The sequence below is a fragment of the Phycodurus eques genome, chromosome 9, assembly GCF_024500275.1.
Source record: "Phycodurus eques isolate BA_2022a chromosome 9, UOR_Pequ_1.1, whole genome shotgun sequence".
Classification (NCBI taxonomy): Eukaryota; Metazoa; Chordata; class Actinopteri; order Syngnathiformes; family Syngnathidae; genus Phycodurus; species Phycodurus eques.
The window spans coordinates 1,438,393-1,461,064 of record NC_084533.1 but is presented as its reverse complement, the minus strand read 5'-3'; the positions used below and the strand labels follow the sequence as shown (position 1 = coordinate 1,461,064).

Below are 22,672 nucleotides of genomic sequence, written 5' to 3'. Positions count from 1 at the left end.
CATTTACGCCAGATGTAGCAATACACACACCTTCCAAAACGTTCAACTTTCGTCTCATCAGTCCATAGAATGAACTCCCAAAAGTCTTGGGAATCATTCAGATTTTTTTTTTTTTTTTTTTTTTGCAAAACTAAGATTAGCCTTTATGTTCTTCTTTTGGTCAGCGGTGGCTTTCACCTTGGAACTCTGCCATGGATGCTATTTTTGCCCGGTCTTTTCCTTATTGTTGAGTCATGAACACAGATCTTAATTGTAGGCCTGCAATTCTTTATAGATGTTGTCCTGGCTTCCTTTGTGACCTCCTGGATGAGTCGTTGCTGAGTTTTTGGGGTCATTTTTGCAGACTGGCCGTTCCTGAAAAGGCTCTCCACTGTTCCATGTGCTCTCCATTTGTGGATAATGGTTTTCACTGTCCTTCACTTGAGTCCTAAAGTTTTAGAAATGGCTTTGTAACCCTTTCCAGATTGATGCATCCATTACTTATTTCTCATTTGTTCTTGAATTTCTTTGGACCGTGGCATTTTATTGCAGCTTTTTGAGATCTTTTGGCCGACTTAATTTTGTTAGGTTCTATTTAAGTGATTTGTTAACTGAACAGCTCTGGAGGTCATCAGGCTTGAGTGTGGTGAGTGAAAATGAGCAATTACTGTCATACAGGGCCAGCTAGCTTTGAAAAGTGTTTTTTTTTTTTTTTTTATAACCCCAAAGGGGAATAAACACGTCTACAATATGTGTGGTGGGGAAAAAACATTTTGATCCCCTTGTGAGACAGGCAAAAAATGGTTTGTTATTGCATATTCAGGGGGAAATAAACAATGACAGTATTTTGAAGTTCATTCCCATCTTAAGATACCTTTATTTAGGTAAAAACAGTTCAACAGACATACATCTTAAACACATTGTACTCAGTGCATGGAAGTGCATTCGTCTATATTCATTCTTATCTACTTATGAGACAGAGGACATTTTAGGACATCGAAACAGAACAAGACTACCATTATAGTAGCTTTGATTTTATAAGCACAAACAGCAGCCATTTCCCTGAAAATTATAAATAGTCACGGAGCAAACTGCCCCAAAACAAAATTAAAATAAGACAACATTCATAAATTAATATTCTGGCATTGTTTAACTAGCTTTCACACACCATCTATTCTGAAAGCTTTGTGGAAGGTACTGTAAATGTGTCAATTGACGGACTGGGAAAAGGACACAAACAAATAACTTAAAACGCATATCAAGTAACTGATGCCACAGTTGTAGTGATGTCCTAGCTGTGCCGAAAAATATACTGTACACGGATCTGAAAGAATGCTTTCAAATTTCAGATTTCCATTGATCAGAAATGGACTCTCAGGCTAACAGACATTCAGTTTTTCAGGAGCTATCCATCAAAAATGTGTGTTGCAGATACATCCAGTGTCAATAATAATAATGGACTTTGTCAAAGCATTCTTACTTGATGTTTTTCACAAAACACAAAATGAGCATTGTTCGATTGGGTCAGCCTCCATTTCACGCAATGTAAACAGCTGCTATTCAAATCTGTTTTTTGACAAATACAGTACCAGGCCACAGACAAAGACAAATACTGCAATGCAACCTAAATTTAAGTAGAATAACATGCAAGTACATACAGCTGTAGTCTCTAATGACGACTGATGAAATATAGGCAGCTCGGAGGATATCTGGTGAAGGAATGTGTTCGTGTATAGCCTACATATATGGAATCAAACATTTCATATAAAGAAAAAGAGATGTCGTTGGTCGCTTGAAAATTGGTCGTATGGTAACATTTGCTGTAAACTATCTTACAGAAATGGTAAGGAAGAGTCATTCTGTTCATTTTGAACACCACTTTTGGAAAAACATCGATTCGCTCAGAACGTTTCTCGCATGCATGCATAATGCTTTGTTGAAACAGTTTCATGTTTTGAAACACACCGCATATTAGTGTTTCGGTTTCAGAATATTGTCCTTTGACAGCGCTGAAAGAAAATGCTTGACAGTACTGTACATAGTTTGGAGGCAATCAGGGGCAAAAGGAGCAGTGAACACCCCCAGTCAGGTCAGTGATAGTTCCCTCTATGATGAGACTTTTAAGCACTTGGGTCTCCTCATTCACATTGTGCATCTTCTGCCAAAGCATGGCACTCATAGAGAGCTCATCGTAGTAATGCAACGGAGTCCTTTCCTGGGACAGGTTGTAGCCAAAGCCTGCGAGGCTCACCTCGTCACACAGCAAACTCGCTAAATCCAGTGCGGAGACACCCAGGGTGGGGACATTCTGAAGAACAAGACAAAATCAAAGGCGAAGCATCAGTTCTACAATCAAAATAGGTGTTACATATCTTTGGGTATTTATCAACATGAAAAATGTTTTTTTTTGGGGTGGTCTCCTCTTTTAGATTGCACCAATTGCAGGCACGGGGAGAACATGCAAACTCCACAGAGGCGGGGTTGGGGATTTAACCCCGGTCCTCTGAACTGTGAGGCTGACGCTCTAACCAGTCGGGCACCGTGCCCAGCGGGACGTTGTGTTAAACATAAATAAAAACAGAACACAATGATTTGAAAATCATGTTCAACCTATATTTAATTGATACACTACAAAGACAAGATATTTAATGTTCAAACTGATCAACTTTATCGTTTTTAGTAAATAATCATTAACTTCTCATTTTATGCGTCTGTAACAGTCCGGATGGTTGTTTTCCTCTTTGGCCCGGCGGACACGACGTCCACAGTTTCCCAAAACAATTTGAAATGTGGACTCGTCGAACACTTTTCTACTTTGCATCAGTCCATCTTAGATGAGCTCGGGCCCAGAGAAGCCAGTGGCGTTTCTGGGTGTTGTTGATAAATGGCTTTTGCTTTGCATAGTAGAGTTTTAAGTTGCAGTTATGGATGTAGCGCCGTACTGCATTTACTGACATTGGTTTTCTGAAATGTTCCTGAGCCCATGTGGTGATATCCTTTACACATTGATGTCGGTTTTTGATGCAGTGCTGCCTGAGGGATCGAAGGTACATCCATCCATCCATTTTCTGAGCCGCTTCTCCTCACTAGGGTCGCGGGCGTGCTGGAGCCTATCCCAGCTGTCATCGGGCAGGAGGCGGGGTACACCCTGAACTGGTTGTCAGCCAATCGCAAGGCACATACAAACAAACAACCATTCGCACTCACAGTCACACCTACGGGCAATTTAGAGTCTCAAATTAATGCATGTTTTTGTGATGCGGGAGGAAACCGGAGTGCCCGGAGAAAACCCACGCAGGCACGGGGAGAACATGCAAACTCCACACAGGTGGGGCCGGGGATTGAACCCGGGTCCTCAGAAACTGTGAGGCTGACGCTCTAACGTCAGTTGGCCACCGTGCCGCCGGATCGAAGGTCACAGGCATCCAATGTTGATTTTCGGCCTTGCCGCTTCCATGCAGTGATTTCTCCAGATTCTCTGAACCTTTTGATGATATTTGATGGACCCCCCTACCCACCATTGAGGACTTGCACGCTGCCAGAACTAAGACAAGGGCGTGCAAAATCCTCTCGGACCGTCTGCACCCCGGTCACCGGCTCTTCCAGCTCCTTCCCTCAGGTAGGCGCTACCGATCAACGCAAACTAGAACTAGTAGACATTCCAACAGCTTCTTCCCTCTTGCGATCAACTTCTTAAACACCTAACCTATAATTCCATTACAACAAGCTGGCAATTTTTTGACTTGAGTTCGTTGTCACATTTCTGTGGGGCCAATTATGTATCACTCGTGCACTCACTGTAGTTGTCTCACCATGCTGCACTATTTGAATATTCTGGCCACTCATGCCAGAGTAGCATCTGCTCCATTTGCACAACCGACATTGTCCCAGATGATCGCGCTACTCGTCACTTTAAACCGGATACACTCCTTGAAGTCTCAGCGCCCTTTGCACAATGGTCATTGCACCGGACTATAGCAATATGAGTCATTCGAACTGCTCTAAGTGCTAGAGGGCTCTGCATCTTTTTGCACAATTGTTTTTTGTCAATGTCTTTATGTCTCCAAAGTGTTCTGTAAATTGAGTGTCTGTCGTACTAGAGCGGCTCCAACTACCGGAGACAAATTCCTTGTGTGTTTCAGACATACTTGGCAAATAAAGATGATTCTGATTCTGAACCGCAGATGATGAAATCCCTAAATTCCTTGCGATTGTACATTGAGGAACATTGTCCTTCAACTGTTCGACAATTGTCTCACACACTTGTTCACAAAGAGGTGAACCTCGCCCCAGCTTTGCTTGTGAATGACTGAGCAATTCAGGGAAGCTCCTTTTCGACCCAATCGTGGCCCCCACCTGTTCCCAATGAGCCTGTTCACCTGTGGGATGTTCCAAACAGGTGTTTGATGAGCATTCCTCAACTTTCTCAGTCTTTTTTGCCACCTGTCCCAGCTTTTCTGGAACGTGTTGCAGCCATAAAATTCTAAATTAATGATTATTTGCTAAAAACAATCAAGTTTATCAGTTTGAACATGAAATATCTTGTCTTTGTAGTGTATTCAATTAAATAGAGGTTGAACATGATTTGCAAATCATTGTATTCTGTTTTTATTTATGTTTAACACAACATCCCAACTTCATTGGAATTGGGGTTGTAAATGAAAGATTACCTCATATACTGTAATTACATCCAGTATACACAACACATTGATCAATAGCCAGTTTTGAAATCAGAAGCCTATAAAAACATGTTTTTCAACTATTATATTTCTTTTCAAAGGGGGATTGGTAAAAAAAAAAAAATGCTTGCACATATCTCAATGGTATTACACCAGAACACGAGCAATTTTTATTTCCTTTCGCGGGCCACATAAAATGATGTGGCGGGCCGGCTCTGGACCCGGGCCACCAGTTTGACATCGGCGATTTAGACTATTAATGGATAATGGCGTTAATGTTAGTGTATTCAATTAAATATAGGTTGAACATGATTTGCAAATCACCGTATTCTGTTTTTATTCATGTTTAACACAACGTCCCCACTTCACTGGAATTGTATTTCCCTGGTCACATACATCCAGTAAAATATGACAAGATCCAATTCCAAAAGACGTGCCTCCCGTGCCAATGTGGGGGCCATGTTGAATGTGGGGCATTGATGGGGCTATTGTCAATTGTGCACAGAGCAAGAGAGAGCAGCACGGCTCTGACGAATACACAAGTCTTTGGAATCTGGAACATGCTATTTTTGGTACAGGATAGTTTTTTTTTTTTTTTTGCCAAGCCGTTCGCCTTTGGCAATGAATTTGTAACTAGGAAGCACTCTGAATTCCTCGCAGCTCATGAAAGCGACTCGCCTAGGAGTATTGTCTGTCAACGTCACCATGACCAAGCACACCGGGGGTGGTAAGTTTGGATGATATGTGAAACTTTCCAACATTTCAAGCTTTTTTTATTTAATTTTTTTAAATATTTATTGACATTAAATTCTTACTGTTGCGGCCGTTTTAGACCAAGAAAAACAAAACAAAACAATTTTGTACTGTACAGTAAGATGGTACCACCGCATCCCGTCTTTTATAATCACTGGGCTTGATCTTCTCAACTTAAACGCGACCGGATACACTCGTTACCATGGCGACGACAACAACAATAGACTGCGTAGAGTGTATTGTAAGAACAAAATGGAGAAAACATTTGTGGTGGTGGGACACCGGTTCTCGGGAGAGGACTTTAATTCAAGGATTGCGTAAACGTGACAGGGTTCTGTCGAATCATGCTCTGAAGTTGTGGAGTGTGTGAAGTAATTTAATTACAATAAAGTGACTAAATTACAGTAAGTTAGCACCCGTTATTTCTGTCATGTTGTAATGTTGGTTTGACCTGACTGACTAGAATACGTGACATGAAGATACTCAGTATACAAGTATATACAGTAAATGAAAGTCATTTAAATAGACACATTGCTCCATCTTGTGATCGGATAGGCGATGGGTTATCGTTTTTTTTTTAAACCTGCTGATCGTGTAAAGCCTAATATTCGGTGTAAAAATGAGTCGTCGGTTTGGGAGGTGTCTATTACCTGATCCCAGCCCCACAAGCGTGTTGTCGGTGGGGAGAATTTGAGTAGATCCAATGCCGTCTCTTTGATGACGAGTGGATTTAAGAGCCTGAGCCTGTTGCGTTCAAGGGGGATGTCCTCTGGAACATCGTGCCAGAAGAATAGCCAGTCCCACAAAGGCTGCAGCACAAAGCACACCATCCATTTTCTTACTTTTTTTTTTTTTTTTTTTTTTTTTTTAAATCACAGCTCTAACAGCGACCATTAATAGAATCACACAAGTAGAACACGGATGTCGGCCAGCCCGATGTACCTTCACGAATTTTTGGGGGTTATCGTCCGGAATTCTGTCTCACCGATAACACTTTTATTCCTACACCGAAGAGATTTGTCGTCTCTCTGTAACCATGTGTGGCAAGACAAAAACAATATGACAGAACCATTGGTAATGGCGCCGCTCACGTCAGCTGTGAGGCCTCATCTCATAGCAGCACGGCATGAACATTTTCGAAAGCAAAAGTCGGTCAAACACCAGCCCCTCACCACAGTGAGCTTGTTCATCATTGCAGAGATCCAGCTGACATCTACGCCTTTATATACCACAGCGACGAACATAGTTTCTGGGTCTGTGTCAAGCCACGGAGAGGGTGTGCCTTCTGGATAACTCATCCTGATGCTGGTTCGAGTCCCAACGTCCACACTGAACTCTCCCAGGGGCCCGCTGTTCAACCTGCCGTTGTCGGTAGATAAGGGGGGAGGCAGGGTCTTGTATTAGCAATAATGACCATCACTTGAGAACGTATCTATTCGATCGCATGGATACGCAAGGATTCATTCTGTTTAAATTAGGCTCTAGAGGCAACCTGGACACTACAAGTAGTGGATTTGGACATAGAATAAAAATGTTCACGGAAATGTAATGGGTGATGAATGCAAGATCAAAGTGTGCTCATGACAACAAAATGGGTTTCATTCGTCTCCATGGCAGCATGGGGCCAACTGTTGGCCATCTTGTTGAGTTCAAAGTCGGAAGTCTTTACAGTATTTTGTAAATTTTAATGTCTTACAGCCAACACAATCGCTATTTAAACAAAATGTAGAGAATCATCTTTTTCAAGTGTACCAACCTTATAATGGTGTCAAAACGATCAATGAAAGGACCCAGCTCCAGGCCTTTCAAAATGCCCCCATTTCCAATGACCGCACAGCGCTGACATGTGTTAGGACCCTTTTTGAACAGGGGTTCTTCGGTGGCCTCTGGTAGCTTTCAAAATAAAGTAAAAAAAAAAAAAAAAATAAAATACAGCACTTAGCTGCACAAATCAAATATATAATTTTAAGCACAGCCGTTTATCACAGATATCAGTGATGGAGCAAATACTGTACCAGGAAGTGTTTGTAATAATTAGCACGTAAGCACAAAACAGTGCTGATATCCAAGTGGCATAACTGAATGACAATTGGATCGAAATCTTTTGAAATGCACCATATGTCGCCATAAGACACACAGATCACCTGGTCAAGCAGAGCCGGTACTCTTCCCTTAAGACCTCTGAACCCGAACGGAGGTGGATACTCAAAGAGGTTGCTTGTAAGTGGCGTGTTCTTCCACAGGAAGGGCCGGGTCAGGTGACTGGAAGCGGGGAGTCGAGCCAGAAGACCCTGCCTGGTGCTTCCGCGCTGACATTCACGCGCCAGTATTTTGTCAACATGTTGGTGCACGAGCTGCAACACAGGCAACATCAACACGGTTTAGACAGAACTGCAAACACAAGATGATGACATCGAGAAGCCATGACATGATGACCACTCGCACCATCTAATGAGACAGGGTCTTGCGAATCATAGATATGCGTATTGCTGCGGTTGGAGTTGCAATGGACTTGAACTGTCCTGCATCGTGCTGAGAGCTGTTCCCAGTACTTTTAATCGCTCATGAAACGAATCGTGTGAAACAGTGATGTCAAACTCATGGCCCAGGGGCCAGATCCGGCTCGCCACATCATTTTCTGTGGCCCACGAACGCGTCGTCTTTCGTGCGAAAATACAAAATTGCAAATTGCAATGTATTAGCCGCGGCATGTGACTAAAACGGACCAATCACGAGAGATGATCTCCGTGGCGTTCGACGCCCAGTAACTATTTTTGTCGAGTGCGCGGCAAGCTACGCAGAGGTGCTGCGCGTGGCAATTCGTCGGTCACGTGATGCAATGCAATAAAGAGGCCTTCAGGCTTGCGGTGCACCGTGCACGCTCGTGATTTGCTAGTTGCACTGGGTAGAGGTGGCGGTACAGAAAATGGATGGATGGAATTAACCGCCTATCCGTGCAATGGGAAGAAAAACAAAAAACAGGCAATTGAAACTTTAATTTCACTTTTAATTTAAGCGGCGACGTTTGGGAGCCGAAAGAGCCGGCCGGCTGTTTTAAGTGAGCAGAGTCAAAAGAGCCGGTTCTCTAAAAAAGAGCCGTCATTCCCGTCACTACTGCACGCAAAGTATATGAAAATAAAACATAAAACCAGTTTCAAAATTGGAAATATTAAAACAGATTATGAGCAATGTTTAAAAACAACTGGAACAATAAATCAAAAACAAATGAAATCATCTTAAAATGCACTCAAAAAAGCACACGAAGCCAGTGAAGGGAGGCCAAGATTGGAATTATGCGCTCCCTTCTACGTGCTCCAGTTAGGAGGCGAGCAGCAGCATTTTGAGCCAACTGGAGATGCTTAAAGGAAGTGCTGGCTGACTCCAAAATAAAGTGCATTACAGTAATCGAGCCGAGATGTGACAAAGGAAATGGATTACTGTTTCAAAGTGCTGTTGTGGGAAAAAGTGGCTTTACTTTAGCCAGCTGCCGAAGATAAAAAAAAAAAAGCTATAAAAACAAAGTTCAAGGCTGTCTCCAGGACTTTTTTCACAGTATTGGAGGATTAGATTCTAGATCGGTGGGAGAACATCATCTTTGTGTATGGTGTGCTGTGTTGATAATATCAGAGCACACTATTTCTTCTCATGTATTTTAAATAAAATACTCAAACATTAAGTGGGGGGGGGGGGGGGGGGGGAATTATTCTCCTCACCTTTTTATAGTCAGGGTTGAGATGCCAATCCAGAGGCTTAAGTGATTCTTTCCCAGACCGAGATGAAACTATCACCAGACATAGCACACAGAAAACTCCTCCCAATAGAAAAGCACGTCTAGACAGACGCGCACACACACACACACACACAAAAGAAAGAACAAACATTTTATTTAGCATTACATCCATTTCCTTTTTGCCAACTCTGACTTTTACATACATACACAACTTGAATTTTAAAAATAGTGCGAGAAATACCAAATCTCAAGAACACACAATAACCAACTGTCTTTTTCTGTAACCAACATTGACATCAAAAACAATAATTTTTTTTCCCTTCCATACAAACTGTCGGACAAATATAAAAGCTAATATCTGAAGTTCAAAATGTCAGCAGAGGTGGTTGAAGAACTTTCCTGGCATTGCGTCTTGTCCCTTTTATGAGTACATCATGTTACTTTAATTATCACCACTCAATGCATCCGGCAGTTTTTATTGCGAAATTAACAACTGAACCCGGCACACCCACACGTCTTTCGACTGGAGCTACCCGACTACATTCCAATGAGGCAGCAGTTCTGGAAGACAACCTCAACCGATTTCACTGGCAATAAATATAGCAACTATTGGTTGTTGCAGTTCAGAGAATGGATGGACGGTTGGATCGTTGAGCAGTCATGTTTGAACCTGTGCCAATGGAAATGGTAAGACCTTGGATGAAAGTGCTAGAGTCTACAACAAGTCCTTAAACAGCCAAATTGAATTGATCAAGGTTGATCCACTTTTTAGCCATATTTTCCCATGACTTTTCAAGATCTTTTCCAGAACCTCTCACTTCATTTCCGAGACCGAAATAGGAAGAAATACTCATGGAGTTTTGCTCGCAAATATAATATTTCAGAACCCACGCCGAGGGGAGACGCCGGAGAGTAGAGTTGGGCGTTGTTTGAATTGAAATGTTTCTGGTTCAGATTCCGTTTCTTCGTTTTGGTTCTGGTTCGAAATGATTCTTGATTCAGATTGATTATTGAACAACCCCTGTTGTTTACCTGCATCGTACTCGAGTACTTACTTTCTACACTCGGTGGCAATGGAGAAAATACGTTTGTTGTAATCTCCCCTTTCCTTGTTTTCAACCAACAACACATCATTCCAAAAGATGTGACTATTGTACATAAACATTTATATTACAGCATCACAATGCTTTACCGACAGTGACGGCTAGCCAGCAACATCAGTTGTGTGGCAGTGTCTCCAAAGCAACGTGGAACAATGCTATTAAGTAGCCCAATGTGTAAGGTATGTCGTGCCCTCAAAAACGGGCAACTCAACTCATCTGCTTATTAATTTGAAATAGGACCACCCCCCCCCCCAAGTGCTTATGTGGAAAGCAGAAAAATGCAATTTGCGTTTACTATATTGCCCGTAGTGAATGTGAGTGCAAACGGTTGTTTGTTTCTATGTGCCCTGTGATTGGCTGGCGACCTGTTCAGGTTGTACCCCGCCTCTCGCCCGAAGATAGCTGGGATAGGCTCCGGCACACCCGCGACCCTAGTGACGATAAGCGGTACAGAAAACGGATGGACGGATATTTTGTGTCTATTAAGTCCGACGGCTTTCCTGCTGTTAACCCTATCCCTCCTTGTCGTTTTGCATCCGTGTGCGGGAGACGTGTTCATACTGTTCATAAACCAAGTTGTTATTGTGTTGCCGTTTGTCCACAGACACCCCATGTACTTTACTTTTAGTAGTTCTTACGAGATTTTGGGTTCTATTTCTTATCAATATACAATCGAAGACGTCATTAATGCAGTTTTTTCAAAAGACTGACTAAAATGAAATCAAAATTTGCACGTGTCCTAAACGGACGTGGAAAATGACGTGTTCATTTGGTTTTGGTTTTTGTATCTGTAGGATTTTTGGGCAAATTCAAGGCCAACATCATTACCCTGAATAGTTGATGCACTTGTGACTAGCTCCACTGACCAAAACAATAACCGCATAATTCAAATGTGTCAACAGACATGGCTGGTTTAATACATCTGCTAATGCAAGGGACTACGGTTGAGTCGGCTATCGTTACCATGTGACTGATGGCAAGATAATAATATGCGCGACCCCGACTTTGTACTGCGTCACATACACTTCACCTGTGTGCGACCCAGCGCTTTGGGAGCCTCATGTTCCCGCCGTTCACAGCATAATCGGAGCTCCTCTGATTTCTCTGATGAAGCAAGGATCTTGTCCTGGACATGGGAGAATGAAACGTTAACTTGTTTACGTGGTTATCCGTCCATCCATTCTGTGCTGCTTATCCTGTTCAGGGTCATGGGTGAGCTGGAGCCTAGCCCAGCTTACTCTGGGTTAATGGCAGGGTAGAGTTGGGCATCGAGAATGGAGGCGCAATTGGAACCCGGACTAACATTCCGGTTCTCCCAATAAACCGATAAAATACGTCGATGCCAACGTTGGGGCACCAAACAAGTTCAACGGTGGGTTACGCTTTTGCACTGATGGTTTTTACCGTTTATTTTAGTCTTCCAACCAACGTAGGAAGCTGATGACAGAGAGAAAAATTAAATATAAATTCCTTTACCATATTGAGAAGAAAGTAGAAACAGTCGCATTTACAAGGTTAACGTACTTTATCACTTATTAATCCATAAAGATAAAGAGAGACTTTGAGTAGCAATAAAGGAACGAGCAAATTCCTACAGAGGATGTCGGCGGAAAAAAGGCTGGGTCAAAGACTCTTTTTGACCCATCTTTCGGGCTGGGCAATTATGGAAAAAATACAGTCACGATTATTTTGATTGCTATTGAAATCACTATTAATAAACATGATTATACTACCAAAATTCAACTTTAAATATAACTTCAAAAAACAACCCGAAAATAAATTAGCCACAAGTCAAATAATATATTTTAAAAAATAAATAAATAAAAAACGGTAAATAAAAATAAATAGTGATGGCTAAAAACATTGACACGCCTGGGGTGACTTTATTGTCAATTATATACAGTATATTTATCTATTTGTATATTTGTCCCCCACAAGTGACCTAAAATGGGAACATTTTTGTTGGATTTCATGTCAGACAGTCATACTACGCCATGATTGTAACTGTTGTGCCTGCTGTATGCGCCTTGGCCTCTTGCGGGCAGTGTGGTGCGACGCATGCATGGAGCTGCATTTTACAGTCACCTAAAATAAATAAATAAATAGTCGAAGAAGAAAGTTGCAGTAAAACTCGTTTTTTTTTTCTCCCCCACTGATTGGGAAGAATATATGCCTTTAAGTATTATTACATCACGTGTCTGCATGTGTTACGACGCAGTTTGTGTGTGAATATTCGTTATTTGAAGGTAAAACTGCCTCGTTGATCGAATGCTGTTAGCTAATAGGGGTTTCCATTGGCTGTTAGCATTAAACTGGGCAGACACAACCAGCGCACATTTATCATTTTTTTCTTCGATGATAACGTTTTTTAGGATCACGAGAAGCCAAAATCTAATTCTTGACGAAACGTTCATGAATCCCCCAGCCCAACCCATTTTATGCATACAATTTTTTTATCTTTAATATTTATGACAGGAAAATTATAGCGTAAACTGGGGTAAAATGCCCCACTTAATGTCTATTTTCTTTGAAAATAGAATTGGGATATCGACATATTTACACAAGTATGCCTAAATATTGTAAACACATTTAGCGACAGGAATGAAACCACACCAGACAACAACTTGGCTATTATTATTATTATTAAACGCCAAAACAAAGCTCACCCATACAAATGAGCAACGAATCCTGTTAAAACGAATAGGTTGACACACGACCTCGTGACAAATGTTCTATTAGTATGAACGCTCACATTTCCGTCCTTACAACAGGTAACAACGGCTACGCTTGAATTCGTTGCAACAGAACATCGTAGTTTGAACAAGTTTCGTTTTTTTTTTTTTTTTTTTAATTATTATTATTATTTTTTGCTAGCTTACCGTTCCTCGGATCCCACCTACCGCACGGTGTGGACTTCGTTCCGGGTTGAGGTCATTTAACGTAACCGTCGTGATCCAGGCAACATCCTCAAATCGTTTGCCGGTCGTCTTCGGCGACTGCGGCAGCGAGCGAGTGGGGCGTGGAGCGAAACCATTGCAAACCACACAAAACCACGCGAGATGATGACACGCCTTCGGAATGGTTTGACAGCTGGACTGGATGCGTTTGCCGAGTCAAAAAAATATATACGTAACGACATCTTACGCTCCACAATGACGATTGCAGAGATCCGCAATGGAACAAATGACGTCACTTTTGCCAATTGTGTTTTCAGTTCATTTGCGTCCCTGCTTTAATCTTATCTGCAATTTGATTCTGTCCTAATTCCAGCTCAAAATATCTTTTTTAATCAGTTCAAAATACGTCACTTTTTAGATGACCCCAGTGAGGATAAGCGGCACAGAAAATGGATGGATGAAAGTTTGAACTACGATTCAGAATGTAATTACGATTGGTCAAACAGACATTAACTGCACTCTTAATTCCAGACGGTCAAACTCGTCAAATAAAATAAAAAATTAATATGTGGGAGTCCACACACACCTGCCACCATTTAAAATTTTAAGTGCCCAGAAACCAACAACACACGCACTTGGGCCTTACAGAAACATTCTTTGCTTCAATCGCTTCAATGAATAAATGGATAATGGATATATAAAAGTTCTTTCCCAGTTAACATGGGATATTTCACAAAAGCCGTCAATGGCAGTGAATGTGTTTAAGAGGGCAGTTAGCACCATTTCTGCTGTGTCATAAAAAGTAGCGGAAGAAAAAAATATATATTTTCATTGTTAAAAGACAAGGCACGGTAGCTGACTGGTTAGTGATTCAGACTGTCAATATAATTTTTTTTTTTTTTTTTTTACACCCAAAGGCAATCAACAGTCATCGACTATGTAATGTCAATAAAAGTTTACTTTGTCACCGTCCAATGAAAAGCACGACTCTCCAAAATGTTGATATTTACACATGATTGCACAAAACCGCGTCGCCTCTATTGCAGAGGTTGCTTGAGTTCAAAAAGTCCTGTTCCTCCTTTGACGACCTTTCCCACCACCAGGCAGGCTGATGGAGACTCGAGCTGATCACGAGAGCCTGAAAGACCAAAACGTCAAGAGCATAAAATACTTTTGTATCAGTCAAATATTCCAATTGTAGAGATTTTTCTCAGTTTAAGACATGACAATGTACAAAGCTGTTTTTATTGTATAGATTTGAACTAATGATGCATTCTAAATTCTTTTGAGTTAGCTCAGTCCCGACACTTAATCTTTTTATTGGCTCATGAGGAACAAGTCATTGCCAACAACACTCACATCGCATTTTGTTTGAATTTACACTGTAGGTGAACCAAAATGTGCCACAACATAACACAAAATACTGCTCTGCCATTGTTTGCAAGGACGTAAATACACAGAGAAAAAGAGTGTATCAAGTGTAACTGAAGTGCATAGACATAAACGAAGAATTACGAACATATATGTCTGGCAGAGGGCATTGTACGAACACATCTTGAGCAATCACCTGACAACATTCTTACCGCTGACATGCCACACAGTGTCATCATGATGGCGTTCGTAGTCAAACCTGATTTCTTCATTTGCCTATTGCATTGGAAACACGTTGCAACTGAACCGTGTCAAGTTTATTTACAATCATGCGGGGCACGTTTGCTCGAGCGAAATCATCCTTAGTATGTGCCGAGTACGGATTGCAGGGCCGCCAACCGAGAGAAATGCAATTCGTCTGAATTTCCATATTTTCTAAATTCTGGCAAGAATATTACCGCAGGACAGTTATTGCAGTATATTTATTTTGTAAATAGATAACAATTCTGCATACTGCTTAATTGCACAACATAATCATTACTCTATAGTCATAATCTTTAGTAAATTAAGTAATGATGGAAATGTTCACATTGTGGGACTAATAAAGGTTATGTTATATTAGAAATAGGCTTTACACAATCAGGATTTTTGGGGGCGATCACCCGTCAGCTAGTTTTAAAAAAACGATAACGATGGTAAAAGACGGGATGCGATGGTATCGGAATACAAGATTTGATTGCAGTAGTCTGACATAGTGCCATCGTGAAAGACCAAATTTGATCCGGGCATTACGTGTTGTCTGTCTGAGGCACTGCAAAAACGTCCCACACCGCCAAATGTTTTTTCACCAATAAAATTGAAATAAAACTTTTATTGGCCGTCAAATAGTTACAGTACTGCATCACAAGACACGTGACGACACGGCTAAAAGTCAACTACCTTTTGGATCGGTAGATGATGGCGACATGGAGTAAATGTCTTTTGCAGATACTATAAATGACGTCATTTAAATGGATCGCCGAATTATGACAAAGCCGATCAGATCGGTGTGAAGTCTAATTCCAAATAGTCATTCGTAATAATAATATACTGTACCTGTAACCCGACCCTGTTCTCAGATGACGTCTCCAGTAACGTATTAATTCATTTCCGGTTCCGAGGGTGTCTTGTGAGGCCGTCAATTATTTTACATTTATATCTCCAGACGCGTATTAATTGCCTTTTGTTGTTCAAACTTGGTTACTCTAATGGTATAGCGCGGTTCCAGCCAGACCTATGTGACAAGTGTACTCTTATCGCCCAATCCCTTATTTCAGTGTTTTGCGACTTCATGACACGATAACAGTTATTATGCTTTTCAGTCTTTTTCTTCCCACTACTCTCACGTAAACGCTAAGTGTAAGAAGCATGGTAAGAAGTGTATGTCTATTCGCTACCATGAAGGCGATGATTAGGGACTTACAAGGGTGTGGGAAGGGTGCGGGGAGGCGTAATAGAATGTGGTGCCCCCAAGCAGCTTTCCTTTAAACAATATAGTGTTTATTTCATCGAATTCATTCATGAAATTTTCGTTACGTGGCAAGACACAGCGTAGTAATGGCCCGGTAATGCCGGACACTGGATTTCTTTTGGACGGTTCTTTTTTTTTTTTTTTTTTAATCATCAGATGCTCACCCAGCATGGTAGCCTGTTTGAGGAATTTGTAGCTGGTCTCAAAAGTCATCTGCTGCAGAGGGGAGGAGTTGGATGTGATGGAATGGCGGTTCAGCGGGTTGTACACCCCCTCAAAGCACATGTAGTCTGCTACTAGTGACAGATGTCTGGGGTCCACCTCGATACCTAGAGCAAGACAGCAGCAGTGAGAAAGAGTCGTCGTGAACTTCTAGGTGTTTGGCGGTTTTTTTTGTAAGTGTACGTATGTATACCATAAACTGCAAAGACATCTTTAATTTCTCTCTCTATAACTTTGAGAGCCACTTCAATCCCGTACGTTTTCGCCATGGCGTGGACCTCATTGGAATAGAGCCTGTTGACATCCAAGATCTGGAGGGGGATAACAGCTCCATGTGATTTTAGGAATTTTAATTGTATGTTGACAATAAATACAAAACAAACAAACTGATCAATCAGAACAAAAGACTTTAAATAGCAGAAAAATACTTAAATATGTCTACTGTCACTTTAAAAAAACAATCCTTAAAAAAAGTCTTAACAAAACTGATTGCAACATGCATCTATGAATGTTATCAAATCTCTTAAGGATGACTGCTGCACAGATTTCTCTGGTTGCCTATATGGATGGTCAACACAATCATGTTTAATAATATATATATCTAAATCAAAGATTGCAAAACGAGGAACCTGTCCACATACATCACTGTGCTTGAACATTTCGTGCATGTTGATGCCCTCCGTGTTGAGAACCATCTCTTTGTCTCCAGTCTTCGTTGTGGTCTCACTCAGAAGGCATCGAGTCAGGCCGCTGGTTTCCATGACGACGGCGTCCTGGGCCAGTGTTGTCACAACTGATGTCAGGTCAAAGTGCACTTTGCTCACTGACAAAGCCAGGTTCACCTGTTAACAAGGGCGATACCGAATAGTGTAGGTTGAATGACATGATGGGTGAAGAGTGTTGAAGAGTAACTCATTACATGTAACTTGATTACATCATTACAAAAATGTAATTGTAATCGATTACGTTACTGGGAGAAAATGTGTAATTACAGTTGCTTTCAGAAATGTCCATGATTAGAATTTTAGTTACATTTGAAAAACAGCCGCAAAAGGTCATTAGTTCACATCACATCCTCCTCCTAAAGTCCACACTTGTTATTGGGTCTCTCTGATCATGTGCCAATCAGTCATAGTCTCAAACATGACATACTTTTCCAAGTATGACCTCGACGTGCCACCTTGTGGTGCACTCCATTACTTTGTCTGAGATTTTGAAAAGGTCAGACTCATAGTTACACTTTCAAACAATACACCATAAACAAGAACATTGAATTTTGAACAGTTTCATCGTTATAATTGTGGACTTTATTATTATTATTTTTTAATAAAACATTCACTTATCTGGGTTGTCATATGAATAAATACTTTCTAAATAGTAATTGTGTTTCTAAAACACTTTTGTAATTAGGTCAAGGTGGTTTTCCACATGCTGTCCACATAATGCAAACATTTTTCATTATACAGTTACGTTTCACCATGCGTCGTTATTATTTTATTATTAGTGTAAAGATCAAAATATATGGTTAATTCCAAACTAATGATCGATGGTTTTAATCCACTTTTTAGAGGAAGCATTCTAAGGTCCTGTTGTGCAATCAAAATGTAATCAAATGTAGTTACTAGTTATATGACTGAGAAAGTAACTGATATCATAATAAAATAACACTACTTATACGTTTCCAACAGGGTACCGTAATTTATCGTACATAATGCGCATTCCCCACCCCCCAAAAAATGGTCAAAAGTCAATAGTGCGCATCATACATACATATAGAGCAGGGGCGTCAAACTCGTTTTTGTCTCGGGCCGCATTGTAGTTATGTTTTCCCTCAGAGGGTGGTCAGAACAGTGAAACCAAATAAATGTTTAATCACCAAATCATATTACCATTACACAAGAAATTGAGGGATAAAGAGTTTAGAAATCAGAAGACGAGGATGAATAGTTTGTTCAAGTATTGTTTCAGTTACTGTAGCAGAAAAATGCAATCGCTCAACATTATTGTGACAATTTGGAATTTGGGTACAGATTTTAGCAAAAATCACATTAGTTGACGACCATTATTTGCTTTCGCGGGCCACATAAAATGATTTGGTGGGACCACGGGCCTTGAGTTTGACACCTATGGTATGGCAGGAAAATGGAAAAAACTTTCACATTTTATAAATGTATGCCGCCATCTAGAGGTTATGAAAAAGCTGTACACTTTCATTCCAAAATGCCACCGCCATCTAGAGGTTATGAAAAAGCTGTACACTTTCATTCTAATATGCCACCGCCTACACTTTCATTCCATTATGGCAGGGCTACATTTGACTGCATAAAATATACAGTTGTACTCACAAGTTTGCATGCCCTGGTAGAATTTTTTAAATATTGTTTTAAAAAAAAAAAAAAATATGACTCATGACTGAACAACTATCAATTTATTTATGGTTCTATTTTGTTCCATGATAATGCTTTTCTGAAATGCTTTACCATTTAATTTGAATACCATTAAAATTAAATTAAATTAAATCAACTTTGGGGGTGCGCATTATATATGAGTGCGCATAATACACGAGAAATTATGGTAAATTGTAATTGTAATCAACTACATTTCCAAAGTAATCTTCCAAACACTGAGGGTTAATTAGTTTTACTTGCACTTCTATTACAACCAAGAATACCTGTGCTAACTACATAGCACTCCAGATATGAAAGGAAGAGACTCTGAACAAGTTCAAAGCGTGCATAAAAGACAGCTAACAACAAAAGCAAGACCACATGAACATAATGAAAACCTACTTCACACCAGAGTTCATGCTTGACGTCGTAGCAGTAACCCTCTATTGCCGGGTGGGAATTCAGAACAGCGTTCACTCTCATCTGATCTGTAGCCTCTTTTCCTCGCCTACTTTTTGCTGCTCTCTTTTTCGTCTGCAATCTCACGCTCGAGGACTCCGGATGGAATTCATCCACACCGATCTCCCCATTCCCCTCCTCCTCCTCCTCCGCCACATTGTCTTCATCCTCACCTTCGTCCTCGCTGTCATAATCGACCTACAGAGGAAGAGAGAGGGTAGAGCTGATTGCAGGTCCAGTGTAAATGTTGAGTGGCAAATGGTCTCCTTAAACCTGACTATTACGACTGAAATTACTGTAAATACCAATGCGAACTATAGAGTCCTCCTGATGCACGTAATAGTGAATTGTGTTAAAAAACTATAACGTGACCGAGAAATTCAATTCAAACAAATGTAAATAGACAAATATAACGGAAGTGATCTTAAAATGCTGTTTTTAAATTGCGATTTCATGTGTTGAGGAAAAAAAAACCCAAAACTATTCAGTTACCTGGCCCTGTGTGAAAAAGTAATTGCCCGCTAAACCTAATAACTGGTTGAGCCATCCTCAGCAGCAACAATTGAAATCAAGCGTTTTCTATAAGAAATTAGTTTTTCACATCTCTGTGGAGATATTTTGGCCCACAATTCCTTGCAGAATTGTTTGAATTCGTCAAAAATGGAGGGTTTTCGAGCATGAACGGCCTTTTTGAGGTCATGCCGCTGGTTTTTCCAATCGGATTCAAGTTTGGACGAGACTAGGTCACTCCAAAACCTTCATTTTGTTTCTTTAAGCCATTCCGAAGTTGACTTGCTGGTGTGTTTTGGATTGTTATCCTGCTGCAGAACCCAAGTTTTGCTTCAGAGCTTGAGGTCACAAACTGATGGCTGAACATTCTTCTTGACCTCTCTCACCAATGCTCTTCTCCCCCGATTGCTCAGTATGGCCAGACCGCCAGCTCTAGGAAGGATTCTGGTCGTCCCAAACGTCTTCCATTTCAGGATTATGGAGGCCACTGTGCTCTTAGGAACTTTAAGCGCAGCAGAACTTTTTTGTAACCTTGGCCAGATCTGTGCCTTGCCACAATTCTGTCTCTGAGCTCTTCAGGCAGTTCCTTTGACCTCATGATTCTCATTTGCTCTGACATGCACTGTGAGCTGTAAGGTCTTATTTAGACAGGTGTGGGGCTTTCCTCATCAAATCCAATCAGTATATTCAAACACAGCTCGTCTCCAGTGAAGGTGTAGAACCATCTCAAGGATGATCAGAAGAAATGGACAGCAGCCGAGTTAAATATATGCGTGTCACAGCAAAGGGTCTGAATACCTATGGCTGTGTGATTTCAGTTTTTCTTTTTTTTGATTAAACTACAAGGGATCAACAGGCTCTTTCAAAAGAGACAGAAGCTCTGGAATAGTTATTCAAGGAAATCTGTAAACTTAACAATGGCATCCTCCACACAGTTATTATTAATGCTGCTTTTAGATACGGCCAGTATTTCTTGATTAAAATAAGGCTTTTTGTGATGGGAACGACAGTTGGAATATTTGTTGACCTGAATGTGACAGAACACTTAGAAAATCCCCCAAGTTAGAGCATTTAAATTGAAGTGACTTTTCATTATTCTAAAAAAGACGAGACTACATCTTCCAGTCCTAATAAATAATCGTCATACTTCCTCTTCTTGCTTGTCTCTTCTCTTGGCATCTGACGCATCAGCATCACCTTCATCCCCCTGGTCATCAACTATCTCTCTCTGATCTTCTTCCCCGTCATCCCCCTGATAATAGAAACATGCAAACATAAACAACAGATAAAACCAAGAAGTACATAATTTATTAAACGTATACAGCGGCTGTCACCGTCGTCACCCTTTTTCTCACTAAATATATTTCCAAACGTGCTATTGACATGAAACATTTACCAGACGTTGGGAACAACCCAAGTCATCCTTCCATACAAAGAAAGTAGAACAAATAAGATCAGAAATTAAGTTGTGTGTAATGTAGCAGATATGCTCCCGCAATTGGAGGTGCCACAGGGACGCCCAACCACTTGATAACCCCTCTCCTCCACACTGCCCTGCTGTGAGACGGCCACTAGGAGAATGCCTGGTGTACGTCAAGTGGACCTTAACCTAATTTGCAGCTTCCCGTCGAATCTTGATTCCTGGCTTCAAAAGACTCCTTCCTTCCCCGACCAAAAGGTTGAGGGACGCTCCCTCCAAGAAGACTATTTGGTTCATACTCAAAAGTGCACGTAAGGCGCCACCCACTGGCGTTGAGAGGAACTGCAAGCTCCAACCCATGGACTCGCCTTTGATGTTTGTTAACGGAAGATAAAATGTCCGTTTTGATATCTTACTAACTCTGTAGAAATATTCCAAATGTATGCCTTGGTGTCTGCGTCACTATTGTCAGTTTCACAGGTTCTCTTTAAAAAATGTAAAACTATTCCTCGTAATTTGAAATCAAACAGTACAAAATGTTGTATTGAACAATAAGCAAAGATCACAGTTTAAACAATGACTCTATGCGTGAGAGTACAAAGTTGGGAGTGTTTTAATAATTTTTTTTTTATGATTTTAAGCCCAGTTGATAAATTTTGTAGACAAAAAATCTCAACTTTGTATACAGTAAACGCTCACGTTTCCAACTCTAGTCCAACACACGATGTTCTATTCCCCTTTTCGTAAGCCGAATTGCCTTCTTTTTACCAGTCGTCGTGTTATTCTCTCTTTAGTTAGACCGCTTTGTGTGTTTCCCTTTAGCTCCCTTTAGATGTCATTCAATATAATCAGAAAATTCCACTCTTGGTTGTGTTTTGTGCGTGTGTTCTGAGTTTAAGTAAACCTCTGTCATCAAGAACTTATAATTTCATGAAGTGCAGCAACCTTCCGATTAAGAGACTGATTTGGATAACTGATGGTTTCTCGTCATTTTCCCTAAATGTTATACTTATAAAAAGTGATGTGGTGCGCCCTTTCAGACAGTTTGATTTTAACAAACATAAAATTACGATAATCCGGAAGTAACGTAAGCGTCGCTGCCGGGTTATTATTTTCTCCTAAATTAATAAAATTTGTATTTGACCAATATACGCGACAGTAATAATGTGAAATGACAGAGGGAAAAAGTATTGAAGACGCAAACTGGTATTTATTTAATACTTTGTACAAAAGCCTTTGTTTGCAATGACAGCTTCAGGACACCTCCTGTATGGAGAAACTAGTCGCATGGATTGCTCTGGTGTGATTTTGGCATATTCCTACACACAAGCAGTCTTCAAATCATGAAGACTGCTCCTTCTTTTATGGACCTTGAGTTTCAGTTCTTTTCATACATTTTCGATTGGATTCAAGTTAGGCGGCTGTGGCTCCAGTCGGTAAAGCGGTTCGTCCGTCGATCGAAAGGTAGCTTGTTCGAATCCCGGCTCCGACTGACCGCATGTCGAAGTGTCCTTGGGCAAGACACTGAACCCTAATTTGCTCCCAGTGGGCCTGGCAGTGCCTTGCATGGCAGCAGTCGCCCATTGGTGTATGAATGTGTGTGTGTGTGTGAATGGGCGAATGTGAGGCTTTGTAAAGCGGCTCGGGCACTG

General features: G+C 40.9%; 2 protein-coding genes across 5 annotated transcripts in view; both read right to left on the bottom strand.

Annotated features, from left to right (window-relative positions):
- Positions 1 to 824: 824 nt before the first annotated feature.
- st3gal5 (ST3 beta-galactoside alpha-2,3-sialyltransferase 5) lies at positions 825 to 13,252 on the bottom strand. 2 transcript variants are annotated; one of them, XM_061685203.1, is made up of 8 exons: positions 13,145 to 13,252; positions 11,275 to 11,370; positions 9,125 to 9,242; positions 7,556 to 7,765; positions 7,168 to 7,304; positions 6,584 to 6,770; positions 6,062 to 6,220; positions 825 to 2,287 (listed from the first exon to the last, which is right to left on the bottom strand). In XM_061685203.1, exons 1-8 carry the CDS (start codon positions 13,177 to 13,179, stop codon positions 2,033 to 2,035), a joined length of 1,197 nt encoding a protein of 398 aa, XP_061541187.1. In that variant the 5' UTR covers positions 13,180 to 13,252; the 3' UTR covers positions 825 to 2,032. The 2 variants fall into 2 exon arrangements, with proteins under 2 accessions (XP_061541187.1, XP_061541188.1); XM_061685204.1 differs by having other exon boundaries at positions 13,124 to 13,238.
- A 95-nt stretch (positions 13,253 to 13,347) lies between these two features.
- Positions 13,348 to 22,672, bottom strand: part of polr1a (RNA polymerase I subunit A) — a 44,486-nt gene continuing 35,161 nt past the window's right edge. For 2 of the 3 annotated variants that reach the window (XM_061685200.1, XM_061685201.1), the window contains exons 32-37: positions 20,748 to 20,852; positions 19,034 to 19,288; positions 16,886 to 17,086; positions 16,438 to 16,555; positions 16,187 to 16,351; positions 13,348 to 14,279 (exon numbers count right to left, since the gene is read on the bottom strand). In XM_061685200.1, the coding sequence (XP_061541184.1) occupies positions 14,179 to 14,279; positions 16,187 to 16,351; positions 16,438 to 16,555; positions 16,886 to 17,086; positions 19,034 to 19,288; positions 20,748 to 20,852 (945 nt within the window). In that variant the 3' untranslated portion in view covers positions 13,348 to 14,178. Of the gene's footprint in view, positions 14,280 to 16,186; positions 16,352 to 16,437; positions 16,556 to 16,885; positions 17,087 to 19,033; positions 19,289 to 20,747; positions 20,853 to 22,672 lie in introns of those variants that run through there. The other variant, XM_061685202.1, reaches the window with a different exon arrangement.